The following is a 15,874-nucleotide window of genomic DNA, read 5'->3' as shown; positions in this document are numbered from 1 at the left end:
TCTTTTAGGAGAGAACATGTGGATTTCATTGACAGACCTTTTCTTTTGTATGGACCTTTCTGTATTGGCTTTGCCTCAAACTGTGCACCAATCCATGGACTAGGAAAAATAAAAATAAAAAAAAGGAAACATCTTTTTACCATTTATTTTTTCTGTTCCTTAGCCTAGAAGGTAGCTCAACCAGTAACTGAATAGGAGGGGGCATTCCTACTGCAGCACATAGTAATTAATTGTAATAAAGGTACACAGAATGCAAACTGGACATACTGCTTACAATGGTAGAAATCCTAAAACACTACTTTGGATGCAAGGCAGGGGGCAAGGTTGAGTAATGGTTGTCATTGTATGTTCCTGCTCTGAAGAAGCACTTAACCTGGTAGCCTAGTCATGCAGATCAGCCTTAATCACTTGTAGAAAATGAGGAGTAAGATGATTGCTCATTCATACTTTATTATATCATAATCGATAGCCATGTGAACATGACCTTTTCTGAAAGAATTTTCTATTAATTAAGTTTAGGTATCTTGTTGCCTTATATTTTATGCTTTATGATAATGTAACTATAACTGATCTGGGTAACACCTAGGCCCGTGATGGCGAATCTATGGCATGTGTGCCAGAGGTGGCACCCAGCGCCCTCTCTGTGAGCATGCGAGCAGTCGCCTCAGCTCAGCTCCGCCGTGAATGCACGCACACCTCCCGCCAGCTAACTGGCCTTTGGGTCTCTGCTGCACATGCATGGGGGCGGGGGACATGCAGGGGCCGCGTGTGCATTTGTGGGGGCGGCCACTTGCAGGTGGCGCATGCATACATGCGCGGGGCTGCACATGCATTGCATTTTGGGGGTTCAGACGTGCTTTGGGCACCCAGTCTGGAAAAGGTTAGCCATCACTGACCTAAACAAATAAAACATTTAAAGAATAATTCTGAATATTTCAATATTGTTCAATTAGTATTTATTTGTTAAATTGCAAGTTTAATCTTAATTTAGCCTTCAAATGGGAGGAGCCAGTTTTGCTTAAATGGGGCATTATTGTAAAATCCTGTTGATGGCTAGATTTGTTTTAACATGGAAATTTGTCCTCATTGCCAGGAATAGAGCTGGAGTGCTGCAGGGTTTGTATTTCTAGAATTCTTTCATAACTTTAATTTGTATTTGATTGTTGGCATGGTTGCAATATTTGTATGATCTGATTGAGTGTCTGGATAATTTTTTTAATTAAATGCAGACTGAACTTACTTAAAACATGTTGCATTTACTTGTAAAAAGTTTTCAAATGATTTGAAATATCTTCTCTCTTGGTCATCTTTAAGTAGTTGAGCAAGCAGTTAACATTTATGATTCCATTTTAATAAATGTGTTGGAGGTCTTTTTAACACAAACAAAATGTGCTATGCAGGATAATTAAATCAATATTAACATGTAAGAACTTGCAGTTTCTGGAATTGCTCTCTTAAAACTCAGATATAAACAAAAACCCTGTTATTTTTTGTGGTGTACAAGCCCAGATGAAGGAGGTGTTTCCTGCTTTGTGCTGTTCATGGAATGCATATGGGGCTTTTGTTGTTGAATGTGACTTGCAGTTGCCCTGGATTTGGATAGGAACAAATGAGAATTTCAGAATCTGTAGCATGTCTTTTCCAATTAAGAAGGATAGAGAAAGAGTTGAATTTTCCAAGGACTTTTTGAAAGGCAGTAGCTGCTATACCTGGCTAAACAAATAGGTGTAATACAGACACTGATCTATAAATCCTCAGAGCAAATAATAAATATTCTGGTTAAAATCCAAACATTTCATACTTGTTTCATGAACTTTGCATCTGTTGTGGAAGGAACATATAGAGCTCTCCTATCATTGAAGATAGACTTGGTTTGTGGAACATTCTTCAACATAAAACACCCTTACAAAATATTAAATGTTGTTATGATAATTATCATGCCTATTAGGATGGAAATCCCCTTAAATTTAGTGGGCTTGCTTCTGTTGTTTGATCAGGGATATAAATGACAGAATTACAGAATTACAGTAAGATCAAATCTGGAATAGTTATTTAAGTGTGTTGCTATTGGTATTTTGCAAGGGTAGGCAACTTTTTTATGGCCAGAGGTAGGGTACATGGTAGAAAATAGGTTTTTTGAATCTATGGCCACTTCCAACTCTAGCTGAGAATGGTGCAATGTGCCCTCTTTGGGGCCTTTTCGTAGCAGTCTATGTATGCCAGTACAAGTATTTTTGTGGGTGTATCTCTCTTTCTGTATGTTAGAATTACTAAGCTACAGGGAGATTAATGGAAAAAATAAGATATATGCTCAAAGAAGTTGTAGAGATCACCTGGTCTGAAAATGTTTCTCCGGTTTTGAAGAGGCACTTCTCATTCCATTCTAATCTCTTTGAGTCAGTAAATCTAAAACTTAGACTTGCTTTCTAAAGCTCCAGTTGCTCTCCTATAACTAAATACCTACAAGGTTTTTGATGAATTTGAAATTGCCATTTTGAATTGTTCTATTCTGCAAAATGAGTACAGATATTTCTTGCTTACCAGCCATTCATTCGGCATATCATAATTAATATTATGATATTATGATAGTCCAGATCCTGAAGACGAAACTCAAATACTTTGGCCACCTAATGAGAAGGAAGAACTCACTGGAGGAGAGCCTAATGCTGGGAACGATTGAGGGCAAAAGAAGAATGGGATGGCAGAGAATGAAGTGAACTTATTTATCTGGACAAATGATATATAAAACACATGATATCACAATTCCTAAAGCTTTCCCTAAAATTCATACATTCAACTTTAGAATAACTCAGTGGAAACAACCAATAGGAACCAGTACCTTTCATAGTTAGAAATATTTGTTGTTACCAAAATGATATTCTGTAAATATCATGTTCTGTTGTATTTTCCAAAAAGAAAGAAGTAAACAAATTAAGCTGGTAAAATTTATTTGAAAAAAATGTATTTGTATGGAAGCAGAAGAAAATCTTACAAAGGAAACATTGCAAATAGTTTGTAGAAATAATATTAGGCAACATTGGTATTTCTAATTTAAATTGTTGCTGCAGTTCATATCCGTTTTTTCCTTTGATACCAAACCTTAAACAGAAGTCTCCTGCAGAAGAACTTGTGGCATAGATTTAATGTAACATCCGTTTTCATGGATTAGAGCCTGATGTACTTACAGAGTCGGATCAGTGACAAACTGGATAAGCAGGTGTGTGTTTGTATGACAAATTAAAGTCATGGGAGCCATCACAATTCACTTCTCCACTAATCCCATAGCAAAGGTTTGGGAACACAGATGGCCCTTGTAAAATTTTACCATCAAGAAATTTTAAAGTGGAGCTCTTAAAGTAACTCTGGAATGCAGAGCTAAGTGACTTCATTCTCTGTTATTTTCTCTCCAGGCATTCACGAATTCACATTAGGACAGGTTTGATGGATGCTCATCTGTACTGTTTGAAGAAATGTGTCATAGACTTCCTTGTGGAGAACAGGTAAGGAAAAGGATCTAGAACCCAAATGCACTTCAAAAATGTTTGAATGTCACACTGGAAACATCCTTCGCCTTGTTAATATACAGGATTACAATATACAACTAGTGTTTTTCTTGCTTTAAATATAACAACACCCTCTTCAATTTGTGATCATATGGATGCAATTCTATGAGCCTTCCTTTTATGCTCATGGGATATCAAGGAATGCACTGTGCATTTTAATGATGTGCATTGCAGGAGTTCTACCTCATTTTCTACTTATGGGCTCTCACATGTATAAAAGAAGTGAAAAAGGAGCAGAAAATACTGAGAAGATCCCTTCATCTTCCTACTTCCTCTTAGGTACCATGTTTCAGTTTTGAACATATGCATATAGTTATTCCAATCCTGTTCTCAGACTCAGCATTCCCTTTAAAAACAAAAACTTGAGTTTTTCCAGGGCCCACTCCAATGCCTTTCTAGCAGTGAAATCAGATGAACAATGAGCAAGGGTGCCTGAGAAAATTAAAGAATAAAGTGTGAGATGAAACTTTCTTAAAGGTGCTCCTCACCATCATTATTGCTACCATTAATTTATGCTGCAGAACATACAAATGAAGCATCATCTGTAAGGTTTAATTATATGGTTTTTTTTTAAATAATTGAGTCTGAGGAAGATTATGCAGGCCAGTTGAATTGAAAAGACAAGAGCTTATGAAAAATGCATCTTTCCCACCTCTGATTTGCCACATAGCTTCTTAAAGATAACCCAAATGCACTTTAAGAATGTTTTAATGTCACACTGGAAACATCCTTGGCCTTGTAATACAAGATTACAATATACAATAAGAGAAGGGGTAAATAAAAAGTTTATCTCTCTGCTTGTTGCATAAAGAATCACTCAGTTTCTTCCCTTTCCTTAGCCGGAGGGGTGCTATGGAGCATTTCTATTTGTCCGTCAGAGGTTGGGACATGTGTAAGTGACCACAATTTTTTGTTAGCCATCAAGGCCACCCAAACTTTGTTGGTTCTTAGTGGGAAATCAGTTTAAAGAGGAAGGCGACAGTGACAAGTTCCATTTAACTGAGAGTTATCTGCAGGATGTCTTCTCTCTGGAATATATCAAGTGAGGGGCAAGTTTATTCAACATGAATGCTAGACAATTAACCCTAATTGACAAGACCTAAACAAGTTGTTTGGACACTGGAAATTAAATCCAATCCATTACCTCCCCTGCTTCCCTTTTGTATATGTTGGTAACTTTCCACCCAGTAGTAGCATTAGACAATGGAGGATTACCACACTGAACTAATAATCTTGTTGACTTCATACTGAAACTTAATACGTGCCTGCTTTGTCTTCATTTGAATCTTATTAAGGCATTTTTCTTCAGTAGTAATATGAGTATTTCTATTCCTTTTGTATGGGTCTTCTTTTTGTACATTATTTTGTCTATTTGTAAATCCAATCCTTTTTGGGATAAATCCTCATGTTGGCTATTTTTGATACATCCTGTGTATCTTGTGGTGTTCCTAATATGAAATTGAGGCCACCTACTGAGAGGAAGAAAGACATCCTTTTATGGAAGAAGAGAGAGATCCTGGCTATAATGGTTTAGCCCTAATGAAGATCTATGTATACTCACCTCAAACTAGAAGTAACTTAAAGCTGAACCCCAGGCATAACTTTCAGTCCCACCTGCTCCAGATGCTGCAGGAGCTGAAACAGCTGTGTTCCATAATATTTTTGCTCCCTTGAAATACTGCAGAATCCACAGGTGATGACAATTAAAGAAAAAGATAAGATGCTAAGGATAGAGTTTAAATGTTATGGCCAAATGTTATGGCCATAGTCAAAATGATAATTTTACCTGTATATTACAGACAGGTAAGGAGGTGAAGGAGACCAATGAGCAAACAAGTTTCTTACAAGTAAAACAGATTTCTGTAGTAAGAAACCCTACTTTTATTCCCTCTTCCCCTAAAATTCTTGACAGATTATGACAAAAACAGATCAGGTGGTGAGTATAGTCTTAAAAATAGTCCTAAGAATGTTTCTTTGCAAGGGCCTCTACAAAATCATTTTCAAAATAATTCTTACATATGCATTTGAATGTATAAACTTGATATTTTTATGTTCACCAGCCTGTTAGTTTAAAGGCTATTTATTTTATATTTTGTTGTATTAGATTAGATCAGATCAGATAGATTAGATAACATATTATAGTATCTGATTTATTTTATCTGTACTCTCCTTAGTAATAAATCCATGGTAAAGTTGTTATAACAACTACTACTGGCTGGCCGTTGGCTGCATGCCAACCATAGCTACAGGAAAGATAGATCTGTATAGGATTTAAGGTAAAGATTTAATTCGCTACATTCTTTGCTATCAATATGAGACAGGCAGTTAGGTTTCTGCAGTTTGAAAAGAATTTATTAGTTCCTGAGATAGCATAGCATACTTTATTGCGGTCATAGACCAAAAACAAAACAAAACATCCAAGACACATAGCTGGCACTCGACCAGACTGAAGTGCAAAACGGCAACAAGATCAGTGGTGGAAACCACTCCGTCAAACACACAGTTCATGTATTTTAAATTTTAGCTCCAATCTATATGGACTATAGTCGATTAAAATTGTACATAAGTAGAAAATACTATATTGCAATTTACATAAAATCCACACATCGGCACTTTATATAACCACCAGCTAACTCAACCGCTGACGATCAATAAAGCTGACCTCAGTCAATGGGTCCAGCCCGTCCCTTCCCCCGGCTCTTACATCCCAAGACTGCAGCAAAAATTTTTGCTACCTTTAGTGTAATCTTAGAATCGGTATCTTGGAGTAAAAAGCGAAGACTAAGATTTTCAGATAATCCAGGAAGTCTTTGGCAAATGGGAGAGATAAGTTCTGACCTTACCTCCCAATAGTGGGGGCATGTAAATGCGATGTGAGCCAACGATTCTGGAGATCGGCCATCACATGAACAGTGGGTGGATTTCACACACCCCGAGCACCTGCTATCTAGGACATTCGAGGGGATCACATTAAAACGTGCCTCTAGAAAGGCCAACCTGTATTTAACAAAGGATAGCGTAGAGAGATATTTGGGGGGGGGGTGCATTCGGGGAGTAATACTGAGAGAAAACGGAGAACATACTCCCACACCAAGTGCCAGATTCTGTTGTCTTTCAATATCATCCAATCGCTGGAATATCAGCGATTTGGCTGACATGAGATATAAATCAGAAGAAAAGACACTGCTTTCCTCTTAATTCTCATGTAATGGCCTGATCAGTTTGGCTTCTCTTTATTGAAAAATGCCAGATTATTAATATTGAAGATCACCATTCCAAGAGAGAAAGATAAAAGGCTGACTAAAAAGTCAATAAATGATGGAATTTTAAAAAGGTTTAAGAGATGATGGATAATGAAAAAATATATTAATAAAATGGGAAAATGCAAATAGGGAAAATAGTAGTATATACAATATATAATAAAATTTATTATAACTAAAAATAAGTTAAGATTAGTAGATGGAAATTTAGGATTAGGTAATTTAATTGTATTATTAACATTAATAGTTTGTTAAAGTATATTCTGAATTTAAAATACTAAGGATTAGAAATTGTGGGGATTTTGAGATACACTCCTGGGATTGATTAAATATTGTTAGCATTTGGCGTTATTAGTAATCCTACACATTTGGCATATTGAAGCTATGGTGGAATAATGAGTAATTCTTAAAATATTAAACAATAGTAATTTAGTAGGGAATAACAAATATATGGTGCAAAGAAATGTTATTTATGTTTAAATGAATTAATGGGGAAAATGATAAAGGATTATGAAGAGAGAACAGTATTGTCGAAGTTGGAAGATTAGGATTACACATACTTATTTGTATTATTATTGTTAGCATTGTTTAAAAAAGACTTGACCCATTCAATACACTGTCCACAAAATATGTTTGGTATGAAAAGAAAATTGCAAATAAAACATGTTTGTGTGTGTGTGTGTGTGTGTGTGTTATATCTATCTATCTATCTGTCTGTCTGTCTGTCTGTCTGTCTGTCTGTCTGTCTGCCTGCCTATCTATCTATCTATCTATCTATCTATCTATCTATCTATCTATCTATCTATCTATCTATCTAAGATCACCAGAACTTTCTGCAAATAAAACATGTTTTCACACACACACACACACACACACACACACACACACACACACACACACCAGGTGTGATTCAGAATGCTAATCAATACCTACTAAGCCCTAAAGTCACAGGGCCCAGTTACGTGAGGGACCATATGTCTCCCCTAGTATCTTCCTGGCCACTTCAATCCAGCAGAATTAGTTTGCTCCAAATTTCTTCAGTTAAAGATTGCCATCTTTGGAATCTGGAAAGGCACTTATACAGTATCTGTCATAGTACCCAGTCTCTCGAATAAGGTTCCCCAAGAACCGCTATTTGCAACTTTCACCACCTGCTTCCAACATGCAGAATCAATGGGAAAGCCAGCAGAAGATTGCAAATTGTGATCATGTGAGCATGGGATTCTGTGATTTTGTAGGATTTGCCTAACAGCAGCTACTGATAGTGCCAGAACTGCCTTCAAAAGACCGCATGGCCCCATGACAGTACATCTTAGAATCTCATTGCTTAGCAATGGAGTTCCCTATCCCAATTACTATCAATGTGACCTATAGCTCCCTTCTACAGGTATATTTACCTGTACTCCCCTTCTGAACTGAACTGAAGAAGCCTCTTGGATGAGCAGTGAAACATTTTCAAAGGAAAAAAGAAGAAGAAAGTTGTTGCCTTTGGAAAAAAAGCACTGGATTGATTCAGAATCTTTCCAGTTGGAAAAAGTGGATTATTTCAAACAGAAGCCTTCGGGGCTAAAGAAACTGAAATTATAGTCCAGCCAATTTATCAAATGGAATAGCAATAGACGAATTTAAAGATTTTTAATTCTAACATTTTTAGAATAGCTGTACCTAAATCCTGATGATGCTACTTAGTTTGGTAGTGAAATGTCTGCAAGAAAACAACCAAGCTCAGAGTATACCAGGAAACCCCCAGTTCAACCCTGAGCTACAAATATCCCCTTCTATAGATACCTAAATATAAATCTAAACACGAAAACTACATTTTTAGTTTTCATCTGTTATTTATGCCTCCCCCTTTCCCCAATAAATTCAAATCAGTGTCCACTTCTTTCCTGTTCTGGTTTTACCATCACATCACCTTTATCAAAGAAGTCAGATGAAGGTGGTAAATTTGAAGGCTATAGATTTGAATTTGGATCTTTCCCATCCCTAGAACATGGAAACCAAAAGGACAAAATAGAACTCTGAGCTACTCAGAGCACAAGAAATGATGTGAGGATGATTAGGAACAACTCTTGTGGATAAATTCTAAAGAGTAATAAGTTAAATAATTAGCTTTGTCATATTTTGTTACTTTTGAACCCATAAATGTCAAATTTAATAGCCCTACATGGAGCAGTTTCCTGAGCAAAGTTAATCTGCTTTTCAGAAAAAGCTTTTAATGTTCAAGCGGAAACTCTTGGCTTGGTTTTATCCAGAGAAGCAAAGTATCAAATATGTTTTGGGAAAGAAGAAAAAAGCCTTTATGGGTGGTTGAAAACATTGGCTATTGATAAGCCACTTCCTCTGCAGTTCCCTTCCTTCCTTCCTTCAGCCAGTCTCCCAAGATCTTTACGGTGACCTTTTCTGGAAAGCTGCTCCAGAAAAGATTATTTTTCTCCCATCTGAGCTGCAGACTGAAAGGAATGCTGTGAAGAAAAATCTTCAAAATTCTGTACCTTCCATGAATAGTACCAAGATCGCCAGAGGGTAGGAGCTGTGTTTTGGTTGATGAGAGTAAATTTTGTCCACGGGCTTCTGCTTGATTTGCTTTGTGGTATGTTGTACACAGAGGCCCCTGCAGGTTTACATTAAGATATTGCCCAGACTAAACCAGTCTGTAGTTTTGCTTTCTCCCTTTCAATGCCTTTTTATCATTCACGCTGTCACCTGTGTTTCCTGGCAAGGCCTATGGACTGTGAGGGAGGTCTGGCAGAGTCAGACTTCTTCTGGCTTTAATGCATGCTCTCTCCCTCTCCCTCTCCCTCTTTTTCTTCTTGCCTGCCGGAAAATGTCTGTAAAAGAATGCTTGCTGTGTGGATACTGAAGAGAGATACTAAAGAGAGAGCATGTCAGTTCTGTGACTGATTTCTTCCTGATAATGTTCAGGTTGTATAATGAGTATTTTCCATGTGAAAAGAGAAATTGAACAGATTACAATTTAGGAATTAAAATGCAGACAAATAGATGAAATGGGCAAACAAAATGGAAAATATAAAAGATGCCGCTAAAGGGAGACCATTCCTGCAGATTTACTGAAAATTTTAAATAGTGTCACAGGAAAAGATTTAGGGGTGATTAGCATTTACTTCAAGTAGCCCTCAAATTATAACTGTTTGTTTAGCAACTATGCAGAGTTATGGTGGGTGCTGAACGAAGTGAATAACAATGGCTTCTCAAAGTTCTGACTGTTACAATGCTCACGTGAACAAAATTTGAATGCTTGGCAATCAGCTTACACTTATAACCAGTGGCAGCATCCCTCAGTTGTGTGATTGCCATTTGCAACCTTCCTTGCTGGCTTCTCACAGGCAAGGTCCATGGGGAAGCCAGCAGGAAGACTGCAGGTTACTTAGTAACTGCCTTTCTTCACTTGCATGCACCACATCAGGGTGAAATCTACTTACCTTCCTTACCGGTTTGGAAGTGCACGTGCGTGCGCGCACACCTGTGCATGCCAGGAAGTAATGACACTCGGGTGGCGATCGCTACTGGATTGCCGAACTACAAGGAAAAATTGCTACCGGATTGGGCAATCCGGTCCAATCCGGGAGCATTTCACCCCTGCACCACATCCTCCTTTGCTTGCATGCACCCCAGCTCTCTTTTCTTGGCTCTCCTGGCCTCCCTGTATTCACACAAACCCTCCACCTTCTTTCTCTGGCCTCCTTGTGCTTGCACTCATCCTTGCATTCTCTTTATCTAGCCTGTCTGAACTTGCATCCATATCACAACACACACACCCCAAATTTGTGTGCAACCTGCACTGGACCTCCCAGAGCTTCCCATACCTTGCTGCAGCACCTCCATAGCTTTACCTGGGACTCTGCTTCTCACATAATGACCCACGCATCTGGAGTTACAACAACAACCAGGACTGCCTGGATTGTTATTTTGAATATAAACTGATAATTCATTCTCAGAATGTTTATTTATGCACAATAATAATGTATTGGTTGTACAAATAGTCCTCAATTTACAATTGCAACTGGCAACAGAATTGCTGCAAGCTTATTTTATTGCAATTCTCATCTCAATGCCAGTACAACTAATACATTAATTTTGTGTATAAACAAACTTTTTGAGAATGAACTGCCAATTCATCTTCCAAGTACTATAGTTTATCCTGCCCTTGGGATTGTACTACTGTATTCACTTTTACTAAGGGATGGTGGAGATAAGAAAAGTTACATAATAGTTACAAAATTCTACTCAATAAAATTAATTTATAATTTATCAACCAATAATACCAACAATTAAAATTACAATGTTACAATATATATTTAAAAGAGTGTCCTATGATATTGCAGAGCACTCATATACCCAGAAATCATATAAAATAAATACCCCAAAAATTACCAGTCTTAATGGAAATAAGGTAAAATAACCAGAACCCAGTAATAATAAAAAAATGTTTCTAAAACCTCTTTAAAAGCCAACTTGTTTTGAAGAGCAAAGGGTAGGATGAAACTGATTCTAAAGCAGTATTTTTCAAACTTGGCAACTTCTTCAAGTAATGTATGGATTGCTGGCTGGGGAATTCTGAGAGTTGAAGTCCGCACATCTTAAAAGTTGCCAAGTTTGAAAAACACTATTCTAGAGTCTGTGAAAAAAGACCACAGCCCTAAAGGGGAAACAGTAAGGTGACTGTACCCAAAGGAACATAAGCAAAAAGCATGTTTTTTTAATGGAGGGCAAATAATATATTTTAAAAAGTGCTGTCTCTGTGCTCATACATTTAATGATAGTGATCTTGATTTTAATAGTAGTGATTTTACTTTTTATTCTTTTAATTGATATAAGCTATCTTGATTTTTTTTATAAAAACTGAAAAGTCAACTATACATTTCATAATAAACGAATACAAATCCACAAAGGGCCAGTGTGTTCCAAAAAATTTTTACATTCTATGAAAAAATGATTTTTTTTCCTTCCAGAATCATCTAATAAAACTAGCTTACAGGAGATTCAAGACAAACAAAATATATTTTTTCATTGCATAACAGGTTTAGCTGTGAAATGTGCTATCACAAAAACCTAGATGCATTTAAAAGAAAATGAGTTTAGTTCTCAGTGGGTACTAGTCAGGTTCTCAGTGGCTACTAGTCTGTAGTATACCTAGGACAGTTACATTATGCTTTTTAGAATTAGTCATGGCTCCGAGGATAGGATCTATCCTGTGGGTTTCTATAGGGAAGCTGGGGAATCACTAATAAAAATGGAGGCAAACTAGATGTAAGTGCATCGGGACTGCTCTTCCATATTTGTATGTTCACCTGTTCTTCATTCTCTTTGTGGCCACATCCAATCCTAGCCCCACAGTGTGGGAATTTGCAGCTGCAACAAATCCTTTGGATATTTTTGCTGTAATCTACATGAATTTGCTTTGAATGTTTCTAATGCTACTTGTGTCCGATCTGCAGCTGGCAGAGCAATTTACATTTACAGCTGTTGTTTGGAGTTCTTTGAAAATTCCAGCTTGTTATGACATAAAAGGAGCCCATTTGGAAGGGTTTTTCCACAACCTGAAATACCCTGATTAGTCTTCCTGCTGTGCCCTCCACTTCGGTGCCTTTCTTCCTATACACTTAACTGTTGGTGGCCAAAGCCACCTGTGATTAGTGTTAATGTGCAATACACACTACAAATATAACTGTTGCTTTTTGTTTTGTATTTGGTATACAATTGTCATGCTCTGTAAGGAATTTGAGGTACAGATTGGTGAGATCACTGTTTACAATTAGCCATAGTCACAATAAAACATTCCTATTGTTAGCATCACTTTTTGTAATACTGGCAAGTCAAAGTGTTTGCTTTTCCTCATGCCAGTACACACCCACATACAGAGAGAGAGAGAGAGGGAGGGAGAGAGAGAGAGAGAGAGAGAGAAAGTTTTAGGTTGCTTCAGAGAGATAATTTATAAATGCAATATTCCCCCCTGCTTTTTATTGCTCTTATACATAAAGACACTAGTCAAATAAAATTAAGAATCACAAACAGAAGTGGACCATAAAGGAATAAGCAAACTATAATTATGAAATACATAGAAAACAAACAAAAAGAAATTATCAAACAGTGAGGAAAATCTTGGTCACGTAAAATAATGATGACTGGACTTTTCCACTGTGTTGATAGGAAACCAATTCAAATGTGGAGGATAAACATATGTCTTTAATCTAGGATTTTAAAGCAGGTGTACTAGTCTTTCCATCGAAGTAAAACAGCCTGTCTAGCCACAGACCACACACTGTAAATCTAGAATTCTTCATACTTCACTTCCAAATGTTTCATATATAATTTAGCAGCACAGTCTCATCTGTAAATTTTTTTCTTATTCCAACACCATATTAAAAATCTTATAAATATTAAACCAAACAAGTACAACTGTAGAATATGCCCAAAACATGAGTCTTCTGTAAAATTATCCTTGCAACATATAGTTGAGATCTAGCCTTACTAATATCCTTTGTAGTGTCCTGAAAATATGAACAATAACTTTTTGTTCTATTCATCACTTTTTTAGAACATACACTGCAAATTCAATATTCTTTAGAACTCTTTGCCTATTAAATTTTAAAAAGAAGATATTCTAGCTCCTTGTTTCCCATATCTATCTTGGTAATATTTCTGCATCTTTATCTGATACTTTTTTAAAGCACTAACAACTTACTAAGTGTCTACAAATCCATTAAAATATATTTTACAACCATTCACAGTTTACCACAGTGATGAAAAATCTCTGATCAGTCCACACATTTACAACTTTGCTGTTCTGTAAAGCAAAGGCAGGCTGAAGATCATAAGCACAGTTGCAGTTTCACTTATTGACCACTTCATTTAACAACTGAGTTATTGGTCCCAATTATAATCACTAAATAAGGAGTAAAACAGCAGAATAAAATAAAACTAATGCAATAAGAAGACTAATATGCAGTTACAATTACAATAAAATAACAGCAAACAATGTTCTAAAATGATTTCTGATTGTCATGGGAAAATAAGTAGTGGTACCAAAGAATCATAGTATAGATCAGTGGTGGCGAATCTTTTACTCACCGAGCGCCGAACTGGTACACACTTTGTGTGCGTGCTATCAACTCCTCCCCCGTGCGCTGCATGCGCAACCACACCATCTGCAAATGCACGCAGATTTTTTTTTCCAAATTCAGAATGTGCTCACCAAAGCCATATTATATGAAATCAACCAAACTTTGACTTAAGGAGCCAATGGTATTAACTAGAGGCTTTAACTCTTTTTCAATTCTCTTCCATTTCCTTGAAGATGCAAGCAAGGGGATATATATATTAAGGGAATTTTTCCTGCTTTTGTACTGAGATTTTAATGTTGGCTGGAATATAAATATCATTTCCCTAATGCTCTTGTTCTTGACATTGTTTTGTTTTTATTCTTTAAAGTGAGTTGACTTTTCTGTATAGCAGTGGGAATGGGGGGAAAGAAATGATAGCTGATTGTTCTAGTTTGGAATATTAGAGAGCTGGGGAAAAATAACTTTTTTTGTTATTTGAATTCACTTTATACCTATAAGGTTCACAAATAACTTTTCCTTTCACCTCTCTTCCTTTACTTTTTTTAAAAAATCTTTTTTACATTTTCCCCTGACACCACCATTACGTTTTTACTATTCTGATTTTTTGAAATACAGCAGAATTAAATCTATCAGATATTTTTAATCATTGACAAGAATTTCTTTCTCTACCATATTAGAACTCTAGGTGTCCTTAACTTATAATTAGTCATTTAACCATTCAAGGTTACAGCAGACCCCCCCCTCCCAAAGCTACTTACATCACACTCTTAAAGTTACTGCAGTGTACCCACAATTGTTTGCCCTTATGACCGATCGCAGGCCCTTTGCAGCAGCCCCCCCCCGCCCATTCTCCCCCTCATTCCCCACTCTGGGTTTCCGCAGCACCTTAGACATGTTTCCCTCACCTTCCACTGGGCCCCACACCTTCCTCCTCACTTACCATTTGTAGATCTCTAAAGGTCAGGATAAGGAAGGAGGACAGGCCTTTCCATTTCTGGACCTCATGGCACAATTCTGGAAATGGTCAATATCTTTCAGGTGGTCATATTGAATTGTAGCCATTAGGACAAAGGGTGCTTCTAGGGCAGTGTTTCCCAAACTTGGGAACTTCAAGATGTATGGACTTCAACTCCCAAAATCCCACAGCCAGCCATGCTGGATGGGGAATTCTGGGAGTTGAAGTCCACACTTCTTAAAGTTCCCAAGTTTGGGAAACACTGTTCTAGGGTTACGCCATGCAGCCCAGCAATGAAGTGTCTTGTTTTGCTTTGCTAATGTGAGTTCCAGAACATTCCAGAGTGTTCCAGTGTAATAACGTCACCAAGTATTGAGTTTGACTCAAAGCCGGTTCTATGTTTTTTTTTTCCTGCTAGGACATAATATTAGAGTGTGTTTCAAATACTTTGCAGGTCAGATAGATTCCAGTGCTATCTTTTGCAGCAAGAACTATGTTGTGGAACCTTAATTAATGTATAATGCTGTTAGGCATTTTTGTGCCTCATCATAATCCATTTTATCAGATGCCCAAATTATTTTTCAGTGTTTATGCATCAGGCAGACAGAATCAGCCCACTCAATTTTCCTGCTAAGGGTCATCAGGATATTTAACAGGAAAGGACATATAAATGGGCTTGTTGGCTTCTCTCCTGTGGAACAGCTGTTCCTAACAACATAGCATCTAAACAGCCTGATAATAAAACATATCAGTCTGTTTAGATGCTATGTTGTTGGGAGTTTCATTCCAGTTTGGTCAATTTTACCCAGTTCCCTTTGCCTGCATTACTGGGCATGCAAAAACATTTAAAAGGATCCGTAAATAATCAAAATAGCCAATATCAATGACAGATCCATTTTGTAGTGAAATCAGCTGGTTGGATTGCATTTGATTGGCTGCAAAGAGGGAGCTGAGAATGTGTCAAGCCACCATTCCCCTTAAATGGACTGTGAATGTTATGCTGCTGAAGCT

General features: G+C 37.1%; 1 protein-coding gene across 4 annotated transcripts in view; it reads left to right on the top strand.

Annotated features, from left to right (window-relative positions):
• The window catches only part of EIF2B3 (eukaryotic translation initiation factor 2B subunit gamma), a 99,773-nt gene that overhangs the window by 49,150 nt on the left and 34,749 nt on the right, over positions 1-15,874 (top strand). For all 4 annotated transcript variants that reach the window (XM_034414965.3, XM_034414964.2, XM_034414963.2 and 1 more), the window contains exon 6: positions 3,411-3,500. In XM_034414965.3, coding sequence (XP_034270856.2) covers positions 3,411-3,500 — 90 coding nt within the window. The remainder of the gene's footprint in view (positions 1-3,410; positions 3,501-15,874) is intronic.

Source organism: Pantherophis guttatus, chromosome 3 (genome assembly GCF_059756535.1).
Source record: "Pantherophis guttatus breed Tessera chromosome 3, ASM5975653v1, whole genome shotgun sequence".
Classification (NCBI taxonomy): Eukaryota; Metazoa; Chordata; class Lepidosauria; order Squamata; family Colubridae; genus Pantherophis; species Pantherophis guttatus.
The sequence above is the reverse complement of the archived record's forward strand: the minus strand, read 5'-3'. Positions and strand labels throughout refer to the sequence as shown.